The sequence below is a fragment of the Gopherus evgoodei genome, chromosome 5, assembly GCF_007399415.2.
Source record: "Gopherus evgoodei ecotype Sinaloan lineage chromosome 5, rGopEvg1_v1.p, whole genome shotgun sequence".
NCBI lineage: Eukaryota > Metazoa > Chordata > Testudines > Testudinidae > Gopherus > Gopherus evgoodei.
In genome coordinates this window covers 26,271,512-26,295,502 of record NC_044326.1, presented here as the reverse complement: position 1 = coordinate 26,295,502, position 23,991 = coordinate 26,271,512, and the positions used below count along the sequence as shown (strand labels likewise).

Sequence of the window (23,991 nt, the reverse complement as noted above, 5' to 3'; positions counted from 1 at the left end):
TAGGACTAAACTATGTACATAATCATTTTTTGCCTTTTGTTTCATAAGAAATTTTATTTATATAACGCTTTTGCTGATTTTTAAAGTGTTACATAAACAGGACAGGTGAAATATTATCATGTAAAGCAACCATAAACACATGAAAAGACCTAGGTTTACAATTTATGATTAAAACTCTACTATCTACACAATATACATAGACATAAAATGTAAAAACTTAAATATCTTAAAAACAGTAGCCAATCAGTTGTTTTAATTGTCATATTTGAATTCAGCACATCAAAATACATAATAAATATCACATTTAATCTCTGAAGCAGACGACTTCTCAAAAATTGTAGACCAGCGTTATCAGTTCAATAACAGGCTTTCAACGATTTAACTTTGTATAAATCTAAACAAATAAAAGGGAATTTAATTCCAACACCCAACCCAAGCCTCACACAAAACATAATATCCACATTAATCAGTTCGTTATACTAAATCCCTTTTATAACTAGCCACCACGCTGATATCATGTGCTTACTCCATGGGTTCTATTGCCTATAGGTGCTACATATAAGAGCAGGATTAGGGCTGTAATCTATCCAGGAACGATGTAAATTGAATGGATCAAACCCAATCGTTACTTGAGAAAGGCTTTTTCTACCATGGTACAACCTTATTCACTTTTGACTCAGTGAGGATAATAAAGAACAGGCTGAGAATGGATATTGGATTTTCAGGATGTGATGCTAATTAATCCACATGATCAAGAACTGTGTTAGTAGCTGAAAAATGTTAATGGTTCTTTACTGTACAATAAAGTCCCTAACTTTATAAAGAGAAGTGACTTTTCCACTTAGGTTCAGAATAAATGCAATTCTGCCATTTTATGATCAATTATAGAAACAAATACAATTAGTGTTTACTTTCCCAAAGGAAATGAACATCTTGTTTACATAAAAATATACAGCACTAACATAAGAACAGCTTCAGGGTATTTGATCATAATATTGCCAAACTTGGGCATTCAAAAATGATGAGTTATGCTCTAAAAATCATGATTGTCTTAAACATCATGAGATTTTTAAAATAATAAATTTGGGGTTCCTTTTATTTGCCCTCTGGTGTCAGTGCCTCTAGGGTTCATGTTTTCAAGCCCCCTGCCTTCCCATTTATGAGGGCTAAAAACTTATTTTTTAAATAATGAACAGGTTCTTATGATTCACTTGAATTCAGGAGCTAGTGCTTTCAGAAAACACCTACAGTTATGAGAGTTGGTGTGGCATGGTGGACTAGGTCCAGAGGCCCCCTGGCTGCAAGCCTTGCAGCCCTGCGTCAACCTGCTCCAAAATTGTGCAGCAAGAAATCCTCCAGGAAGCCTAGAGTGGAAGCAGAGGAGCAGCCAATCAGAGGGGCTGCTGGAACAACCAATTAGGGGCCAGAAGGGCCAGATAAAAGGCAAGCATCAGAGCAGAGCCTTCAGTTGCTGAGTGGAACTCAAAGAGGGATGACCGGATATCTGACTGGCCAGATTAACCGTGCACAGCTCACTGCAGAGAGCTCACCAGACAGAACAGAGCCCAGGGAAGGCTGCCAAAGACCAGGTGCCTGGCTAGCTGAATACAACAGCAGCAGGACCATGAAAACGTCAGTGTGGGCAGGCTGAGCCTGGGGGACTGAGCACAGAACCTGGCCAGTCCAAACGAGGGTACCAAAATGGGCCCTGCTGGTCTAGTTGCAGACTGGGACCTGGGTAGGCTGCTGAAAGGACACTAGCCGAGGGTACTGAGATGGGCCCCGTCTGGCAGTCAAAGAAGGCAGTGCCTCTGAGAGGAAGCCTAAGGGCTTTGGCCCCATACCAGGGCTGTGATAAGAACTTGGGACAGTATATCCCAGAAGGGGGGACAGTGTGAGAGGCTCGGCTGAAAGAACATCAGCTGGGGGGGGGGGGAGGACAGGATGCTTGCTAGAGATGGGTGCCACCCTGATGTAACACCAAAAAACAAAAGCAGGCTCACACTCAACTAACCAAAGGGGGCCCTCACAAGAGGTGGATGCCGCACCATGAAAAAGAACTGTGATTACAAGTACATTGGCCAGAGAAAGGGGGCACTCATGAGAGGTCAACACCATTATAGTTGGTAACACTGTGATCACTAATGCCTTAGTGAAATAACATAACTCCCATTTTCCGCTTTTGCCTGTGAGCAGATACGATATTGTTGCTCCACTAGTACAAAGATTGGGTCAGATTCCACGAACACTTATACCTGAGCCAAACTCACCATCAAGTTTGGGGAAGCTGGTGGGAAACTGAAGCCAATGTAACTACTCTGGTGAGCAAAATTAAGCACATGCATAAGTGTTTGGAGGATCTAGTCCACTAGCTGTAACTTTAGGAAGCAGTTTGCAAAAATAAAACCCAATTTATAGTGGTTATTAACTAACTATTTATTAATAATTACCACAGTTATTTGGTATACAGTTTTTCCTCATCCTTATCTGTATTTAGTACTGTATCCTTCAATAATTAATCAGGGGTTGATTTCACATAATTTACCATGACATATAAACAATAATAAAAATATAGCAAACAGTCAAATCAGTATTCAACAGCAGAATACTGTGCTCCTGTCGCTTATCTTACACGAGGCTGGTCAATGTAGAGCTTAACAAAGCTATGCACAGTTAGCAGGATGTTATGTGCAACTCCGTTGCCATGGCTGCCAATACTTAGTAACATAGCTCTGCCCCATATTTGCCATGAGGGGGTCTCCATCATGCTCCTGGCCAACATCCGTGAGAAATGTGACTTGCCTCTGTACTCAGACCTCTTCAACCAGCTGCTTACTTCACTTGGCTTCAGATATTCATTAGGGTCACTTATACCACCACAGGACATGATGGTGGAATCTGCTTGGTGTAATGAGTGGTCAGCAATGATAGTCATTAATCACTCTCTCGTCACCGACCCAACCATCTGACCTGCCAAAGCATGTGTGGGCTTTCCTGAACTGATTTCAAACAGGACAGGGCAATTGTGTGACCAATCTCTTCAAATGGGGTTTCACTAATGGCCCACGACATAGATGCGGTCAACTTCAGACTATGTTGCATATCCTTGACAAGTGCCCGCTGACGGCGAGCTACCAGCTCTTCACTTGGCTGAAGACAATGCTATCAAATGGCTAGGCACACTGCACCTACACTGAGAGTACAAACCTGGTACAATGAATTATATGAGGACTACATCCTGCCCTTAGTTATGTAATGTGTATCACAGAGTATGACACAAATTCACCTACTGCTCGTGTGCACTAAAAACAATACATGAGATTCTTGCTAGAATGCGCGTCTATATAGCACAAATTCACATACAACATGGACGTGGCAATGGATCCCAAATTTAATTACTTTAATTGCAATTCATTTTAATGTGGTCCCCACATTAACACAATACTATGCATGGCTCCCAAATCCTGCATTCTAGCGAGGATCCAGTGTAGTTAATAGATATAGATTGTGCACTGTTGGATGACGAGCACAAAATCCAGTTGTAAGAATAAAAATTATTTACAATGCAAAAATCAAACTATTGCAACTTCTACAAAAATTGTTTTTTTAACAGTGACTCAGATGATTTTCTCCTTTTTCATGATCCTTATTTGGAAATAAACTTCCTCTCACTAATTGATGCACTGAATGGCTATCTCCCTCGTTAGCCCATGTTTGCCAATGCAGCCTTCTTGGAATTTAGGAAGTTCTTTTTCTTTTTTCTTGGAGAACTATGCAAAGCAAGTATGGGATCCCTTTCATCACGGAACAGAAATATCTTCTCCCCTGTGTCTAATAGCTCAATGGCTTCTGCAGCAGCAGTGTTCAATGAATCAGGCTGGACAAAATGTTCCACAGGAGGGTGTCTAGACAAACATCCGAGAGGTGAGAATGATGTTCTTTCCATGAGTGCAAGTTGCTTCTTCTTTAGCAGGCTATATTAAGAAAATGAAATTGAATTTAAAAAATGATTTATAAAAATAATAGATCCAGCACAAAATGATTCGCTTGACTGTACAGTTAAATCTTGGAAAAAAATATTCGTTGTACTTTGGGAGACTAATGTAAACCATATTTAGAAATTGACACACTGTATGCATCATTTTAGCCACCCCAAACCAATTTCCACTTCACTGTATGAAATATAGCAACCAATCAGTAAGCAGCCTTATAACAAATGTTACGTACAAGGAGGCAAGTGGGAAAAACATGTGGAGCATCAATATTTCCCTTGCAAGAACTTTAATATTATTGCACAGTAAGTGTACACAATGCTTCATGAAACATGAGTGCCATATTCACATGCACTCTGAGAACCAGGACAACAGTGGTAGAAGATATACATTTGTGAGTATGTTCATGAATTCTAAAACACTTCTCACAAAAAGGACGACTCTTGGAAGATATGAGGTACAAGGAGTTGTATTTTCCCCCATAGCAAGTACTAACTTTTTCTTTACCTTTCTTTACTCCTGTTTGCAGAATGCATCTTCTCCAAGCCTTTGCTTATCAGATCCTGCCTTACTTTGCTCTCTAATGCCTGCCATGACCCTTGGTGCTTCCTGAAGGAGTAAGGTGGGGAGGGGAAACAAAAGAAAATCCTGAATTTTACACCTCCACCTTCAAAACAAAACACCAAAAACAAACAAACAAAAAATCACCACCACCATGTGGTTTTGGGTATTAAAATTAATGTTGATAACAACTTAAATACATTCAGCAGGAATGTTCATTTATTTTTGCTATAATTTCCTGCCCAACAATATTTATTATGGGAGAGTTCCTGGCTCACCCTGTGCTCCCCAGCAAGAGAGTGAGGTAGCGTAAGTTGCCTCCTGCATCTTCTGTTTGACTCCCATAGTCTAGGTTGCATTAGTCTTTGTGGATCTGCCACCTCCCTTCCTGTGCAGGTGGACAAAGAGTGGGAGGGCAGGGCCATGGACTGGGCAAAGCCTGGATTCCATTCTCACAACATACCCACCAGCACAACTGAGCCAGTGCAGAGAAGAAATTAATCTCCACCAGGAAGGCTGAGGGAAGATTACATTCTTCAAGATGTGTTCCTTCTGTCCATTCCATTTTAGATGTGTGTGTCAGGGTGACCAGATGTCCCAATTTTATAGGGAAAGTCCTGATATTTGGGGCTTTTTCTTATATAGGCACCTATTACCCCCCACTCCTATTCTGATTTTTCACACTTGCTATCTGGTCATCCTAGTGTATGCGCCCATGTGCACAGTCATTGGAGATTTTTGCCTTAGCTGTATCTGTAGGATCGGCTGTGGCACTCCCTTAAGGGCTGTGCTCATCTGGTATATTAGGCACCACCGACCCTACTCCCTCTAAGCTCCTTCTTGCTGGCAACCAACAGAGGGGTAGGGTAATGGAATGGATATGAGCAACACATCTCGAAGAACAAGAGTTACAAAAAGGTAGATAACTGTTCTTTCTTCAAGTGCCTGCTCATGCCAATTCCATTGTAGGTGACTCACAAGCAGTATCCTCGGAGATGGGCTCATAGTTCATGGTCTCGCAGCCAGATCCACCATGGCTCGGAACTTGGTGTCGAGGAGGAAGGCTCTGGCCTGAGTAGAGTCGAGGACCACTCCAATGAACTCTATGCATTGCACTGGAACTAAGGTTGACTTTCTCGTTTATTAACAGCTCCAGATCGCAACAGGTAGAGTAAATCACACCTGATTCCAAGACTGGCCCTTTATTAGCCAGTCGTTGAGGAACGGCTAAATTTTAACACTTCGACACCTCAGGTAAGTGGCCACTGGTGCTATGCACTTTGTGAACACTCTCAGGGCTGACGAGAGACCAAAGGGCAGCGCCATGAATTGAAAATGGCAGTGGCCCAACATAAAACAGAGGAAGCATCTGTGTCCTGGGAAAATGGAAATATGCATCCTTCAAGTCGAGGGTGGCATATCAGTCTCCTGGATCCATGGAAGGGATGATGGAGGCCAGGGAGACCATGCAAATCTTCAACTTCTTGAGTGACTTGTTGAGGCAATGGGTCCAAGGCCTCCTTTTTGTTTTCAGAATTAGGAAATAGTGGGAGTAGAACCCTTTCCCTTTCATGTCTCAAGGGACCTCCTCCATAGCCCCCAGGCACAGGAGGTTCTCGACCTCCTGAATGAGAAGTTGCTACTGAGAAGAATCCCTGAAGAGGGACAAGGCAGAGCGGTAGGAAGGAGGGTCGGCCATGAAATGCAGGGTGTTACCCAAAGATATTATGTCAGGCACCCAACTGTCTGAGGTCAGCTGCAACCAGGCTGACCAGAAGGGGCACAGGCGGTTGAGGAAAGAGTAGAGGGTGGTTCCTGGGACGTGACTGGGGCATTGACCACATGTGCACGGTCAAAATGTCTGCTTCTGGCCTCCTTTGTTCCTGGAAGGGCCAGGCTGAGCAGATGACTGGAAAGACAACAGGTAACACCACTTTGACGCCTTGTCTCTATCCTTTTTCCTGTAGGTGCTCAGCCGAGGAGTTCCCCAGAACCTAGACTGGGGAGATGGAAGAGGTGGAGGATGGAATGACTTCCTGGCCTGCAGAGGGGTATGAAAGGTCAAGGAACGAAGGGTTGCTTGGGAATCTTTAAGGCTGTGGAGTCTTGCGTCCCTGAGTTTGGAGAAGAGCCCTGCCCCCTCAAATGGGAGGCCCTTAATGGTGGCCTACATCTCCTGGGATAACCCAGAGGACTGTAACCAGGAGTTGCGCTTCATGACCACCGCAGAAGTGACCATTCTGGCTGCCGAGTCTGTAGCATCCCAGGCCATCTGGAGGGCCTCTCACCACTGCTTTGCCCTCTTCAACAAAAGTGGCGAACTCCTGGACTCGGTCCTGTGGGAGGGCCTCCTTGAATTTGCTAAGGGAGTCCCATGGATTAAAAATGTATCTGCCTAAGAGGGCCTGGTGGTTAGACACCCAAAATTGCAAGCTGCCCATCAAGTAAATCTTTCTGACAAATAAGTCCAGTCTCTTGGTGTGCCACTGACTTGTCCCTGCCTGTCCCTTTCATTAACAGCAAACACGACCAGTAACACCGCTGGAGGGTGTGTATACAGCTATTTGAATCCTTTTGCAGGGATGTAATACTTCTCTTCCGCCTTCTTAGAGGTAGGCTGAATGGAAGAGGGGGTTCTGCCACAGCAATTTGGCTATCTTAAGGACCCCTGGGTGGATGGGCAGCGTGACCCAGGACAGGGTACTGGAGGATATAACATTAAAGAGGTCATCAGACTCCTTCACCAAACCCCTTCACCAACTCAATTTTTAACTTCCAATGGGTAGCCACTCATATAAGGAGCACCTGGTGCTCCTTGAAGTCATCAGTGGGCCTGCCACCACTTCGTCCAGAGACTACTATGACGATTGCACGGCTGGGGGAGGGGCATGTTCCCCTTCCGTCTCCAAGGGGGCGGCTCCTTAGGCATTGTAATCTGCTGTGCTACCCCCGTGTCACATTCAGTACTGTGTTCTGACTCTGGTGCCAGAAGTGCTGGAGGCGGTTTGCTGAGGTGGCAAGGGAAGAACGGGGGAAATACGGGGTTGGCATCATGGGCATGCCCCACTGGTTCCAGTGTGGCCATTGAGCCGCTGTCCCTGCTGCCAGTCTGCCGCTGCAGGCTGCGTGCCGGCTTTCCAGTGAATCAACCCCTCCTAGTGAGGGGATGAACTGCTGGTCTGACTTGGACCATTGCTCTTCTGGTGATCATGGCAGAGCCGTAGAGACCTGAGTCTGCTGGTTGGTGACCAGCGAGGTGAGGATCGGTGCCTGCCTGTGAGCGGTATCCGAGAGGTGGAGACCAGCCATGAACAGGAGTGGTCCTGCCCCTTTGGGCACTGATGTCTGGGAGACCATGATGGTGACCCGCACTGCAGTGATCTTAGGCTAGAAACTCGCCGGTACTGGAGATACAGAGACTTGTTCCTTGACTCTGGTGTCCCATGCCTCGCAGGGGGAGAACACGGCGTCAGGGACCTGGGTCTTCTGACCGGAGACTGAGGTGTGTGGTGCCAGGGTCCTAGGATGTGGAGATGGGGATTCACGTCTGAGGTCTGGGGACCAAGGATGCTCCACTGCCCTATGGGGCAGTCCTATGATTGGCTTGCCCTTAAGTGTTGGGGTCTTAGCCGAATCTGGCGCCTGGTATGGCATCTGTGGTGCCAGCTAGCCTGCTTGATCTTTAGCCACCAGGGACACTTTGGGCAACAAGGCTCCAGGAGAAGCAAGGGTCCCTTTCCACTCCCAGGAATCGGATACCTGGCAGGCTAGGGGGTCAGATTGCAGTGGTACCCTCGTTAAGCTCCAGGACGGGCACAGAGCCTGACATAGGTCCTTTGTCAGAAGCCCCTTCTCCTTCTGGTGCTGGGGGCGGTGGCAGGGGGAGGTCTTTTGTTTTTTGCAGCTTCTTAGGCACTGGCGAGGGGAAATGGTACTGGGCGGATGCCAAGGTGCTAGGCGCAGGGTCCGAGTGGGAGGGCTCTGATGCTGAATGATGCGCAGCCTCCATGAGGAGAGCCCTCAAGCGGATATCCTGACCCTTCTGAGTTGTAGGGCAAAAGTTCTTTCAGATTCTGCACTTGTCTTCCTCTGGGACTCACCCAAGCACTTCACAGAGCTGTCGTGGGCATTACTGATAGGCATCGGCCTGTTGCATGATGAACATGGTTTGAAGCCTGGGGAATGGGGCAAGCCCCACTCCAGGGCGAAGTCCCATCTGGACTCTAATTGCTGAACTAATCTAACAGTTAACTTAATAGCTAACTAAGTATCTACAAACTGTAAACAAACAAGACAGACCAGGGGTTCTCAAACTGGGGGTTGGGAACCCTCAGGAGGTCATGAGGTTATTACCTGAGGGGTCGCAAGCTGTCAGCCTCCACCCCAAGCCCCTCGCTTTGCCTCCAGCATTTATAATGGTGTTAAATATATAAAAAAGTATTTTTAATTTATTAGGGGGGTCACACTCAGAGGTTTGCTATGTGAAAGGAGTCACCAGTACAAAAGTTTGAGAAGCACTGAGATAGACAATGGGCTGTAAATAACCGCTAATGCACTTGCACTGCCAGTCACGGGCAATAAGTAGGAACTGAGAGGGCGTTGGGTCGGTGGCGCCTAATATACCAGTGCACAAGTGCAGCACTCAAGATGACGTCACAGCCGACCCTACAGATACTGTTAAAGCAAAAATCTCTGATGACTGTGCAAGTGGGTGCACATGCATCTAGAATGGAATCGACATGAGCAAGCACTTAAAGAAAAAATTAAGGTCTCTATATTGCAAAAGCATCTGCATAAGCATGCTTGAATGGGACTCAGGTGGGACACACGAATTTGTTTACATGGACTTTTTTGGAGACGGGGGCCTAAAATAGAAAAGTTATGAGCAATTAACAGTTGGTTATTGAGTATGCTCTGTGCATACTTTAAAGATTTCTGCAAAGCCTAAGGCAGTGCTGCCAACTATGTAGTGTGTTTATATTATCCTATAGGATTCAGGGAGAACCACACACTTCGTTCTGTCCAACCTGATGAAAGGCTGGCCAGGGATGGATCTATGGCGTTTCTTGCAAGGACTTAAAAGGGGAATTGATAGCTAAAGCTGGGTTTCTATATGACCAAAATGACAGTGATCTTATGAGACAGTTGATTTCGAAAGATTTTTACAGACCAAAACAGTGGAAATCTAGCTAGGTTAACTCCTCTCATGAGATCACGATCATCCTGGGCTGAAATTTTTTAAGCACAGCTGTTCTTGTGAGTTTTCATCTCTGCAACTGAACTGAAAATTTAGCTCCTTCTGGTTTTTGTTCAAACACAGAAGACCAGAGTCTTATGATCATGTCTGGATCTAAAGCCACACATACCTATATATTTGTAAAGATTCAGATTTGAGCTTCTGTGTTTAGTGCTTTTTTACAATTGTGAGTGTAAACTGCAATTTATTGCTTAGTTTACATTTTATTTCCTGTTACACACAAAGGTCGCATATATTTAAAATAAATGAAGAACTTTAGAAAGGACTATAGTAGAACCTCAAAGATACAAACACCAGAGTTATGGACTGATTGGTCAACCGGACACCATGGGGAACCAGAAGTAAGCTATCAGGCAGCAGCAGAGACAAAAAACCTCAAAACAAACAAGCCAGCAAATACTGTACTGTGCCTGTATTGCATCTTAAAGGTAGGCACATCTGGCTACCTGTCCCCACCCCCACCCCCTACTCCCCGCAATATGGGGCAGCCACTTACAGGCAGGAGGTAGTGAATGCTGTTTTCTCCTCTCCCTGCCCCAGGCTGGGAAGGGGACAAGTTTGTAAGCTCAGAGCCCAGGGAAAGAAACTTCCCAAGCTGCTACTGAAACCTGGCCTGGAGTGTAAGTTGCTGGAACTGGAGCCCAAGCTCCTGCCTGGATCCTGCGCTCTGGAGGAGCAGCTCAATTTTAAAGGGCCACAGCCTGCACTGTGCACCCACTGACACTGCAGCACCCCAAGGTGCCTCACTCATCACCGTTGCACACAGGGGTCTAGAACCAGCTGCCTGTCCCCACCCTCAGTCGCCGGGCAGCCACTGAAAAGCTGTGAGCAGTCTACTCCGAGGAGCATCCCATGACGTCTTGTTCAGAGTTACGAACAACCTCCATTCCTGGGCGTCCGTAACTCTGAGGTTTGACTGTAATTACAGATTTTTTTACTCCATATACTGCCTACTTCGGTGCGTCACAGCAACAGTTTATAACACCTGCAGCCTGCTATACTTAGTATAAATATTATTAAAATAAATGGTAAAAAGAATGTATAGATAAGTAAATGCAAATTAAAACCAATAAAATACATCAATAGAAAATGTAGCAAATAAGAAAATGGAGGAAGAATATTTAAAAGCAAAGAAAGAGTTGTTACATCTCGGAATAATACAGATCACATTTTTCCTCTGTTAAAGTCAGATTGTAGTTAAGATATTTGTAACTATCAAAAAGTTATCAAATGATTTATTCCCCCTCAGGAATAACATTTCAGCAGGAAAACCCATTCATTTGCTTGACTACTGCTCCTGTCTGTCCAATGGAACTATATTCCCTTAAAGTAATATCCTCAAGTTGGAATTTCAGCTATAAACTGATGCACACTTACCTCTTTCTACAGCTGTCAGCTTCCTCCACACTTATGTCACTTTCAATAACACTGTCTGAATATCTGTCACTGATTGAATCCAGAACAGAAAGAAGCTCAGTCTGTGAACTCGAAGGCAGCAGTAAGTTCAGCAGTTTGTGCAACATCCTCACCGGTACCATTGTCAGTTTGGTTAAATAAGCTGCCAATCGGAGCTCCTAGAGGAATCAATGATAAAAGTTCAGACACGTTCAGCATACCATGGAGGCGTGCCTCTCCGGTATATGCTATTATGGGCCTGTTATGCCCTGCAGGTACATTGTATTCAGCACTCTTTGGATCTTTTCAATTATGCAGACCAGGTTAATTCAACTCCTCTTTGCAGGGTCCGGTTTATTTACCATTCTAACATATACCCCTATCCACCTTGCTTCTGAGAGAGGAGGCAGCATTTATACTGGCCCCCGTCTCCCAGCTCATTTTTCTATTATCTGGGTGAGAGGGGAGCTCTGCCCCATCTTCTCTGCAAGGATCCTGGCCTTGGGGCCTTAAAGGGACAGTAACAAGATCTCTTCTCCAAACACTATTCATTCCTAGAGACACTTTCCCTCTAGCTCTATCCCCCTTATGTCTCTCTCTCTCTCTCTCTCCCTCTCTTGTATCCTTAAAGGGCCATGCCACATGACAGAGTGGACTGACCACTAGACACTACTATCCTTAAGGGGCAGACCTCCCCATCACACAGCACTACAACAAAATAAATGATCAGTAACTTTTAATTTGAAACATTACAAAATTGGAGGAAGTATGAGTTGACAGTGTGCCCTTGTTGCCAAGAAGGCACATGGCATTTTGGGCTGTATAAGTAGGGGCACTGCCAGCAGATCGAGGGATGTGATCATTCCCCTCTATTCGACATTGGTGAGGCCTCATCTGGAGTACTGTGTCCAGTTTTGGGCCCCACAACACAAGAAGGATGTGGAAAAATTGGAGAGAGTCCAGCGGAGGGCAACAAAAATGATTAGGGGGCTGGAGTACGTGACTTATGAGGAGAGGCTGACCTGGGACCTGGGATTGTTTAGTCTGCAGAAGAGAAGAGTGAGGGGGGATTTGATAGCTGCTTTCAACTACCTGAAGGGGGGTTCCAAAGAGAATGGATCTAGACTGTTCTCAGTGGTGGCAGATGACAGAACAAGGAATAATGGTCTCAAGTTGCAGTGGGGGAGGTTTAGGTTGGATATTAGGAAACACTATTTCACTAGGAGGGTGGTGAAGCACTGGAATGGGTTACCTAGGGAGGTGGTGGAATCTCCTTCCTTAGAGGTTTTTAAGGTCAGGCTTGACAAAGCCCTGGATGAGATGATTTAGTTGGGAATTGGTCCTGCTTTGAGCAGGGGGTTGGACTAGATGACCTCCTGAGTTCCCTTCCAACCTTGATATTCTAGATTCTATGAAAAACAATTAAATGAAAATCATTTTAAAGTCAATAGCTTTAGAAACCAGTGATATTATCACTTGCTTCATCACTTCCACCACGGACCAGTGTGTGCATGAAGATCTTTCACTTCATGCTGGACACTGGAACTTCAGGATTATAGCCAACCTGATTCTGTGAATTAAGAAGTCATTATGCAGCCACGTAAATGGGTGCACAATGCCTATTTGTTGGAAATTACTATGTAACTGTGCTCTAGAGTCTTAAGCTTTCACTGAAAAAAAATTAAGACTCTAGCCCTTATTGTGGAAAAGAAAACCTTCAAAATGGGAATGGAATGCACAACTCTGCATATTCCTCAATCTGCAGACAGCATGGAGCAATTGCTAGAAGAAAACAGTGAATGACTGCCATTCATCTCAAAAGGGCTTCTTAACTCTGATGCCTAATGATGACAATTTCAATGTTAAGTATTTCACTGCTTTTCATTTCATTAAGCTTGTGAGCGTATCCACTGTTTCTGTGTAAGGGCAGATGTTTGGACAGGCTGCCAACAAGAGCATGCTGCTGCTGCCAAGGGCTTCTGGTGATGGGAACACAGAATTCAAACCTCCATTCCCTCAAATTTCAAATAATCTCTGTTCCTGTTCAAAGTGGGAAAAAAAAATCAAAAATACTCAGTCGCCTCTTGGACACTGCAAACAAACAAACTTCACTTCCCACTTCTTCTTGGGTGCCAAGAGCGCTCTGTGTGTCCGGTCCAGCTGTGAAAACTCCAGCACCCACCTGATAATTTCTACAGTGCTCCTGTGTATTTCAGTACAAAGATCTATAGCACTGTGAAAACCTGAGGCTAGATGAAAATAACAAATTAAACGAACACCACAAAGGATGCTACATTAGACTCTATGACAGGAGCTAGCGAGGATGGGGAGCAGGCAATACCATGTGTTCAGGGAATATCCTACAGTGTAAATGTCGCTATAATGCGCTACATAAACAATAGGGCCGCAGTTCTAACAATTATTAACTGCCATTCCCTCTCTCGATCCTATTCAGCTCCTCTATCTGCTCTCAGTAGATCTGTCATAGTTACGCTGGGCCAGGTCCCATCAGTTATAGCTGTTCTAAATGACCCACCACTAGCACAAGCACTCCTGTGATAATCCCCCGGGACCCTCAGAAAGCCAGCAGCACTTCTGAACTGTTTACCAGCCTGTGTGTAGCAGATGCGGGAGATTAGCACCAAGGCCAGGTCACAGGCACAAGAAATCCCCAGGAACAAGTGAATAAAGAACAGGAAAACAGCCAAAATCAATTTCTTTGTCCAGAGAGGATTCAAAATGTTACAGCTGCTGTTAGAACTCTCACTCTTCCCAAACAGGAATTTTGTACGGTGGTATAGAATGAATTTGCAGAAGAGATCAGGCAAATCCAGAGTCTGATTATTGTTAGGATTCTCAAAAAACGAAGGTTTTGCAGAGTAAGCATTTCTATCATAAGAACGACACTCTCCATATTTATTTCCCTTCTACTCCTATTAAAAAAATAAACACACACAACCCTCAACCCAAAATCAAAGACAAACAAAATTTAACTAATGATCAAGGGACCAGACTAAAGCATAATCCTACCCCAAGCAGAAATTTTACCCTGAAAAGGGAGAAGAGCCAATGACTCCCTGAAGTCCATCAGGGACTTCACTAATATTATCAGTTTTACACGGAAGGTTCTCAGATACTATGATGGACAGCAGCACAAAACGCTATGAAGAAAAAAAAAAATCTATCCTAAACTTTGTGTTATGGTTTTGGACACTGTTGGCTCTTCTGAAATCTTGCAAGAACCAATGAGGATTAAGGTAGGAATAAAATTCTTATTTCAGTCTATGAACCACCATCCCCTTTCCCTAAAAGTGAGAGGGCCTGCAGTAAGTCATTTAATTCAATGATTTATATATAAATGGATGCCAAAAGAATTATGACTGAGTTCTTGGCTTTCATCTTCAGCAGTTTACTCTTAAATGTTCTTGGACATAGACTTTTTTCACACTCTCTGCCCCTTAACTTTCTGTATCAAGGGTCATTTGGATTGAAGCAAAACATGTGCTAGTATTTTAATACAGCAGTACTCAGTTACAGCTGTCAAGAGCAAAGTGTCAAAATTCTGTCAAATGCAAGGAGAGTGACACCTACTAAAGAGGCGCACATAGTATATACCTGGTTAAACAAGTGTTGATGCCACACAGATGCCCTGAGCCACCTCTTTCAACTAAGTGGGAACAATGAATGTGTGAGAGGGAAGTAGGGTGGGTGTGCTAAGCTGGTATTACTGGTCAGGGAGCGTAAAGGCCTTGATTTGAGGATTACTCTTGCTGCTCGTATATCCTGATAGGTGTTCAGATGCCACAGTGGATACATACTAGATTCCCCTCCATATCACAGTGGGCCTGTAGACGAGGGATTCTGATGTTTTGATAGGGGCCAGACTGAGGCACCCAGTTTCCACCTTACTGGGTGCCCCACTCTGGTGGGGTTCTCTTTCTGGGAGCTGCAGATCTGCTGATCCATGCCAGCATGCAGCTGTAACCCACATTAGTGTAGATACCTGTCCCTGTCACAACGTGGCTGGCCCATGTGATTAAATTAGGTCCAGCTGTCCTGTGTCAGAGCAAGTAGTCCCAGCTGAGCCAATTAAGTGGGCAGGGCTGCACCGGCTACAAAGAGTCTGAGCGAGTTCATGAGGGCAAAGCTAGGATGAGGACTGCAGCAGTAGAAGATTTCCTGCAGTGGTCCCTGAAGAATGGAGTTGGCTGCTCAGACAGCACCTCAGAGAGGAGGTGATGTGGAAGATTTGTTTTGTGTTTGTTTTTTGGAGGAACTTTGTAAATAAAGAAACCAGGAAAGTCTGTGATTGATTGAGAAAGACTGTGTGGGATTTAAGTAACCCTGAAGAAGGAGAAAGCAGGGGTGGGGACACTGCAGAGGCATGCATGGTCAAGAAGGGGTGCTTGGGTGGCAGCCATTCTGTTACAGTCCCCTTTGAGAGGCTGGACCACATGAAGTTTGAACTAATGGACCTAGTCCACAAGCAATCCAGGCTCATGCTGTTAGTGGAGAGGTCCAGATTTAAATCCCTGCAGAAAGCCCAAGTGGGGGTGTTATTTAGGGTTGGCAGGTGTCCAGTTTTCAACTGGAACACCTGGTCAAAAAGGGACCCTCCCCAGCCCAGTTAAAATGAGTGAGTGAGTGAGTGAATGTGGGGGAGAGCAAGCGATGGAGGGAGGGAGGGAGGATGGAGTGAGTGGGGTGGGGCTTCAGAGAAGGGGCGGGGCAAGGGTATTCAGTTTTGTGCAATTAGAAAGTTGGCAACCCTAGGCAGAAGGGATCACCGTGATCATCTAGTCTGACTTCCTGCGCATTGCAGGCCACAGAACCTTGCTCACCCACTCCTGTAATAGCCTTATAACCTCTGGCTCAGTTACTGAAGTCCTAAAATCTTGATTTAAAGACTTCAATTTGCAGAGAATCCACCATTTACACTAGTTTAAACCTGCAAGTGACCTGTTCCCCATGCTGCAGAGGAAGGCTGACTCTTGCAAAGCATGGTTGAAAACTGCAATATTTTGAAATAAATTCACTGCAGTTGATAGGACATACTCAATGCTCTATGCACCACTCAAAGGCTGTGATTGGCTGCATAAAGTCCTCTGGCCTTCCAAAATGGGATGAATTCAATGCTATATGAATACTATACAGTAGCAGATTCTATACAACTGTATCAGACTATACCAGAGGTTTCTTGCATCAGCAGCATCTGAGTTTGTGTTTCTTGAATTCGGTCAAAACAATCAATAATGTAAAACTGTAATTTAAAACAGCAGAACTACTTTACAGACATCACAATGATTTGGATTGAGTAACACATGTTGAAACAACTAATGCAAAATCAATTAGTTCTGTCCATGCTGTGATTTCACATTTGCTTTGCCCTTTTCACATGAATGTCTTCCTGCATCATCTGTTGTATCTACAAACAGCAACTAGAGTACCTGGGAGTATAACTGCGTGCTTACTTAAAACTAACCTCTCTATGGGCAGCAAAAGATCCTGAGCTCAGCGTAACTCAAACAAACCCTGCATTGACTTAAATGGGAAATCTTTCTAAATAGGAACACTAGAGCCAAACCACTGAAATGTAGCAGTCTAAGTTAGGCACCTAAATAAATGGCCTGCTTTTTCAAAGCTCCCAAGCACCTGGAGTGCCCATTTAGTTCAGTGGGAGATCTGTCCACTTATGGCAGTGCTGAAAATTTGCCCAATGGGGAAAATTCCATTTAACATTAAGAGGAAAATGGATGACTCGAAGAGGCAGAGGTAGCAACTCCTATAATTACGGTTGCTTAACACTTGCCATTCTAATTGATATTCTATACATTGTAAATCACAGATTTTATATGGTTTCCAACACTATTGCTTTGCTTTCTATAACACACAGGATTAAACACACAGAGATTAGGAACATGCTACACTATGTATTTTATTAATAGATTATTCATGATACAAGGCCCATTTTTCTTCCCAGGCATATGGCAAGTAGTCAGGCTGAGAGTTAGTGGGTTTTTACCATTATAGCTGCTGTGGCATGGGATTTTATACAGTATCTGTAGGGCTGTATCTGTATATTTATTGTAGAAACTGGATAATGCAAGCATGCCCAAAGCAAAGGACAGCTCCTTGCTTATGTTATATAAGCAAATTAAAAAAAAATATACAGGAAAGGCAGATTTATATTGAACATGTGGAAACTAAGTTGTCCAGGGAATTGTATGTACAAAACATGAAGCTCAATTCTCTAAGTATATGATACATAGAGTACCTGATTTTCAATTATAGTAAAGTAATGGAAGTGCTGTAAATTCTCTCTGATCTCAAATGTCTCTGTCTTAATAAACTGGTAAATATCCAGAGTCACTCTGTTCACTTGCTAGAGCGCTAAGTCTGAGGAAACCATAAGATACATACAAGCAAGGTTATCCATCTGCTAAACCATGCTTTGAAACTTCCACTTAGAAAAATTCATACTACGTTCTTTCCAAGTTGCTTTATAATGCATCTGTGCTTCTTGTTAGAAACCCAGCAAAACTCATTACAGGAAGGCAACACCTTTTAGCTGGCTGTACTGTCCATCTATTTTCTGGTGATGTGAGGCTGCACTGTCCATCTATTTTCTGGTGATGTGAGATTTCTGGAGCAGCATCACAAAGAGTATCAGAGAGCTCCAAAACTTCTTATCATCCTTCTGTGGTAACTAGCAGAGAAGAGCCATGTTCTTTCCCCCTCCATTCAATCAGAGAATTAGTTATTGCTAAGCTACAGGACTCCTAATTCCTGTGGTCACTAGGGTTATGAAATGTCTCTATTTGCTTTTGGACCACCTTCCCAGTTCATACAGACTCCAAAAGAAAGACACCACCTTTTGTCTGAAACATGTGGAAAACTCCTTTAAAAACTAACATAAAATCAATTTGGGGAAAAGATTCCCATTGAAATGAATGAGACTCAGCAATGGTAGTACTTAGCTATTGTTAGGGGGTTGTTTCTCCACCTTTCATCATGCATTAGGTGAATGCACCAACCACTGGCTCTTTAAATGCCACAGAATCTGAATAAAAACACACAATCAGCGATACAGATGCCTGGAGATAGTGTTTATTCAAACTCTGATCCTTCCAGACAACAGCAACCAAGGAATAACTTCTCTGAACATCTTAAAGCATTTCCTATAACAGGGAACATTTCAGGATAACTACTCTTCTGTAAATTAGCTGTGGAATTGAGGAGCTGGCTTGTTTTGTGCATCCTCTAACTATGCTTATCCATGTATGCTCTGTAACATGGCAAGCTAACACCAAGACTGAGACCCTATGGTACTATTCATCCTCTGGTTTTAGTGTTCTTGATCCACAAATGAGTGGTTTCCTGAGACCACTTAATTGCTAAATAAACTACATGATGGTAAATTTGAGGCTCCAAACTGTTCTCCTAATTAGTCTAAGTGTTTATCAGAAAATAGCACATTTAAATGTCTTGTAATTCAACCAAGAGATAGTATTGGGAGTGCTAACAGTGGAACAGTGGACCTATGCTGTTTAAAGCCTGCACTCTGTTCATAATTTGCAGCAACACCGTATGGTGCAGAATAAATATATAATGAGAAGTTGGAAAAAAATTAGCATGAAAAGAGTTCACCAAATGATGAAGGCACATGACAAATGCTCTAAAGCATGAAATCAGTGAAGTTCATATATATTGAAAAATACTTGCAATTCTATACCTGATCTGATGGTTTATTTTCTCCTGATGTTAAATAGGGTTTGGCTTTATCTAACACCTTCCATATTTAAGGTACTGTATTTGAAGCACTATGTTTTTACACAAAACCTTTAACACCAGAACCTATTCTATTAAGAGAGGGAAATGCTGAACAGGACCAAAGATTATCTTCTTCTCTCTTGGAAAAGTACCCTGCAATCTTCAATTACCAAGCACACTGTCACCAGGGATTAGCGGAAAGGGCCTCACTTGAACCAACCATCCAAAGGATGATGCAACTTTCGCTGCCCCTTAAAATGTAGCTTCTTGTTGTTGTCAAAAGAATTTTGTTAAATCTTGTACAGTTCCACGACTAAATAAATTATTAAAAAAAAAGTTGGAAAGTCTCTTAGCAGTATTGTGCAAATTACAAAAAAAGGTTATGAACATGTACAGAATTTACAGATTCACAAATTTAGAACTAAGCTTAAAAAAGTTACCATCTCATGAATATTTATAATGTTGTGGGAAATAATCTACAAAAGCGTGCAGCAGAAATTTTTTCTCTGGCTGCAAGCTTTTATTCCTTGCACAAATAGAGTCCTGACAAAATGTTGTGAACTCTGTGTGCAGTAAGCTGTGGAGATGGAAATATAATGGGAGGGAATTTATGGATGAAATAGAATTCAGTGATTACTGGCAGCCATGTCTGCTTTCCGTATGTCAAACTGTCAAAGCCAACATGCTGCGGAGATGGTTTGATAAAATGTTTTAGAGAAAGAAAAGCAAAGAAGAAAATCAAATACAGCAAAGGGAATGAAAAAGTCTGAATTTAAAACTAGTAGGTTGATAATGCTGGTTATGACAACTTTGACAACTTTTATCATATGCGATGAACACAAATATACAGCAGAATAATGAGCTTTAAAACAGACTAAGACCTTGTCTACACCAGCACTTCTATTTATTAATTTTTCGGTTGCTCAAGGGTGTGAAAAACACACGAACTTGACAGACTTAAGTTTCACCGCCAAAAGCATCAGTGTGGACAGTGCTATGTTGGTGGGAGAGCATCTCCCGCAGACATAGCTACCACCACTTGTGGGGGGTGGTTTAATTATGCCAACGGGAGAGCTTTCTCCCCTCGACATAAAGCAGCTATACGGGACAGCTGTGCTACTGTAAGGTCTGTAGTGTAGACATACTCAAAGGACATACAAAACAACACAGTCAAAAAATCAGACAGGTTATCTGGTATGTTGTCATCACCATAACAAACTTTATCCATTGCTAAGTAATCAACAGTTGATATACTATTCTGTTAAATCACAGATGAAGGGGACAATATAATGTGCATCATGGTGGTGAATATGTGACTTAAGTAGCAAAGAACTATAAGGAAAAAGATAGCAAGTCTTTCTTGGAGGAAAAATTTGGAGGGGCGATAATATGGCTGAGACTTCACGTATTTGAATGTGGATTATGAAATTTGTTTCTTTAACTCTAAAAATATAATAGTTCTAGGAACATTGCCAAAGTCAGGACTCCTAAAAAATACTTCTATTTTGTTAAACTTCTTACTTTCAGGAGCCTGTTGTTTTTTTTAAATTGGTTTAAATAATCTGTTGTGTATGTGACAGCTTATGGAGTGAGAGCCCTGGAGGCTGTCTTTTCTGTGGATTAAGCACGACACAGGTAGTAAAACTGCTAAATTTCATAGCACTGCCCAGATGCCCCAGTCATGGCCTGGAGGGAAAACCTGTGAGTGAGAGACAGTAGTTCATTTTTCCATGCCATTTAAACTTAGACAGCCAACAAGGGTGATGAATAATGTTAGCTGAAGAGGTGGTTTTGTGATGTGGTCACTTGTTTATTTCTTCTTAAATGACTGTGTGTGAATAAAAAAAAAAAAAAAAGAGAGAGAGAGAGCGTGGTGTTTATTAATGTTCAGAATACTGCTGAAGAATATTCACATCTATATATATATGTACATATAAATTTTTCAATATAAATATTCTCCATCAGCATCAGAAATCTAAACAGCATTGTTCTAACACATGAAAACCAGAAAGTGAAACTGTCTATACACAAGTAACTCACCAGATAATTTTCACTGTCCAAGCTGAGTGAAATGCAAATTTTATACAAACATGATACGCAATGGAAAGTATTTACTACTGAGCACAGTGTCTACTGTTATGATCTCAATGAAATTACTCTTTTTGTTCACTTAACTGATTTCCAGATACAGCAGAGATTAAAAAGTGGGAATTCATTCAATTACACCCTTACCTGGCTGTAAAGTGCCAAAAATGTATCCATTTCTATATTCTCCAGAAGATCTTCAAGCACCACATCATTCCATTGCTCTTCTTGTAAGCTGAAAGGAAAGATGAAATTAGTATTATCTTCCCAGGCACAGTACTTCCTGTGATAAGAAATCAATGTCCAAAATTCATCCATTCAGAAAACATTTTACTGGCAGATTTCGTTAAAAGCTTTACCACACACCTCTTCAACCAAACTAAGAACACCACACTTCTTCCCCTTTTCTCCAAGAGCCAGACCCTGCAGTGTTACTGTCCAACATATCTGACGACAGCAAAACATTTCATGTGTTCTGTTGTGACTGCACAGTCCAATCTACAAGGAGCATGGGAATGAACAAGTATTGCATGGGAACAAGCAGGCTCCTGCTGAAGACTTGGCATGAAGCTTGGCCCTTTTTTCAATCAATTTTCACACCTGTCTTTCTCAAAGTATTTACAACCTTTAGCAATAGCTTCTCTCCATTCAAGTCTGTTCTTGGCTGTGTCTTCTAAGTCACCTATATTTATGCTGCATGAGTTGAGATTCTATTGAAAGTTTTTGTTGACAACTCTTCCCGAGGTTTCCGAGTTTCAGCTTACTATAGAGGATATTTTTCAGGAGTTATTCAGCACTCATTTTGATATCATGACCTGTCCATCTAAGCTGGGCTTTAATAATTCCTGTCACAATTCTGGTTGTTTTTGCTCTTTCAAGGATGTTAATGTTTGACACTTTGCCTTGCCGGCAGATCTTCAGAACAGAGCAAAGACAGTGACATCTTTGAGACTCTTATCAGAGCCTGTACACCAACCTGAATAGCACAGGGGGAATATAAGAACAGTTCTGTTCTGATTTGGATGACAATCAAATTTATACCAGTGAAGTCAATCTTCTACTTCTGGGAGACTTTAATGCTGGAGTTGGAGAAGAAATGAGACTTAGAGTGGTGTAATAAAAAACAGAGTCCGAAAAATGAGGAGCAATGGTCTCCAGCCACTCAGCAAGTGTGCAGAGCATGAGTTACAAAACTCAGATCTGAAACATCTTCAACACACGCTGATAGTTGATTCCCCTCTCCCCCTGTGTCCTTTTCAAAGCTTATGCACAATACTTACCAGGTTGTGAGTTTTTTCAGGCTAAGAGTTGATCACTGATAACTGATTATTTTCTTTTTTCAGACTCAAGCCCAAAGACAATTTTTTCATCTTTCTGGGTCACTTGGACCTGGGCTGGACGCTTTTTGCCTCCACCAAGTTTTCAAGCTAGATTGCTCTTCTTGCTGTTTCTTTACAGTGCCTGCTGAGAGGTTAGCTTGGACTTCTGTCCTGCGGCTGGAGGGAGGGTAATGACCTACCTACCTACTTATTTTCCCCCGTCTTCTGCAGCAAGACATAGAAACATTCCTCTAGATCCCACTGTGGACTGGCCCTTTAACAATTAAAATAGCTCTGGGAATTCACGTACACCAGACGGCAAAGGACCCAATCTGAAATTCTTGATCCAGAAGGCAGAGGACATGGCTCCTTTTGAAGCCTGTCAATGCCATTCCTTACAAATCAGTCCAAGTGACATCTACTTAGTAATACAAAGCTCTCTCTCATAGTGCTACATGAAACTCAAGGCATGTGTGTAACTAAAAATGGCCTCTTTCACTAGAACAATTGGTTTATCCTAGCAACACTCATAACAAAAAAGTATATTCAATGTGCAACAAAATGGATGCAGGTGGAATTGAAATTCAAGTGGCTTGCATCTGATTGGAAATATTATCCCAGAGACTGTGGCTTTCATTCTGTTTTCTTGAGCCTGAGTGAACTGGAACCAACCCTTGACTTGTGCTTGATAATGTGGGGATTAGCATTAGCCTGCTGGTTGATCCCAGAAAGACTGATTGTAAGGTAAGGCACTACATTTCAAATACATTTTCACAGTCAACGGATTTATTATTATTGAATGGATATATTGCAATGGTGCCCAGAATCCTCCAGCAGAGGAGGGTGCTCTTCATGAAGACGTAAATCCTTGCCCTGAAGAGTTTACAGAATGAATGTTTAGCTTGCTGATTCTATATGGTATGTTACATTCTCTGAAGACTGCTTGCAATGACCAAGATATAGAAAGGGGGTCTTACTTAATATCAAAAAGCCTTACCTTTGCCGATGTAGATTTACTAATTGCTTACACTTATTCAATGCCTGACACAGCAGAGCAGACATCTGTCTCTCTGCATTAATTTCCATAACTTCATCTGAAAGTCCCAATCCATCTGGAGTCCATCTCTGCCTATTCAATAGGTGCTGCTGCTGAGCCGTCTCCTTATGTAACATTTCATATTCCAACTTTCTGTCAAGTTCTTCAATCTCCTAGAGTTTGAAAATGTACAATGATAAGAATAACTCTCAATTCACCTTGGAAGAACAATTTTCATTTGGAGTTAAGAAAAAGATGGTATCATTGGTTTGCAATATTACTTTATTCTGTTCTCATTCTTTCCAATTGCTTGTGATCACTGCACTTTCCAGTTCATTGTGACGGCTTCACTAAACATGACTAGTATGCAATGAGCATCCGAACAATGCTTCAAGATACCAGTAAATTGTTGCTGTGCTAAAGCACAATACTGTCTGAAACTTTCCAACATAGGAGACACTTGGAATGTATAATATCCATGACTCAGATTGAAACGTCAGACACCTACCTCATTCATAAGCAGGGTAAAGTTACTGAAACACAATGTGAGAAACTCATGCAGACAATTTTTAGTTA

The 23,991-nt window shown here is 42.7% G+C and overlaps 1 protein-coding gene across 4 annotated transcripts in view; it reads right to left on the bottom strand.

The window, feature by feature from the left end:
- Positions 1-278: 278 nt before the first annotated feature.
- The window catches only part of EVC2 (EvC ciliary complex subunit 2), a 168,353-nt gene continuing 144,640 nt past the window's right edge, over positions 279-23,991 (bottom strand). For all 4 annotated transcript variants that reach the window (XM_030563458.1, XM_030563460.1, XM_030563459.1 and 1 more), the window contains 5 exons: positions 23,377-23,588; positions 21,208-21,295; positions 11,188-11,384; positions 4,500-4,601; positions 279-3,974 (listed from right to left, as the gene is read on the bottom strand). In XM_030563458.1, the coding sequence (XP_030419318.1) occupies positions 3,704-3,974; positions 4,500-4,601; positions 11,188-11,384; positions 21,208-21,295; positions 23,377-23,588 (870 nt within the window). In that variant the 3' untranslated portion in view covers positions 279-3,703. The remainder of the gene's footprint in view (positions 3,975-4,499; positions 4,602-11,187; positions 11,385-21,207; positions 21,296-23,376; positions 23,589-23,991) is intronic.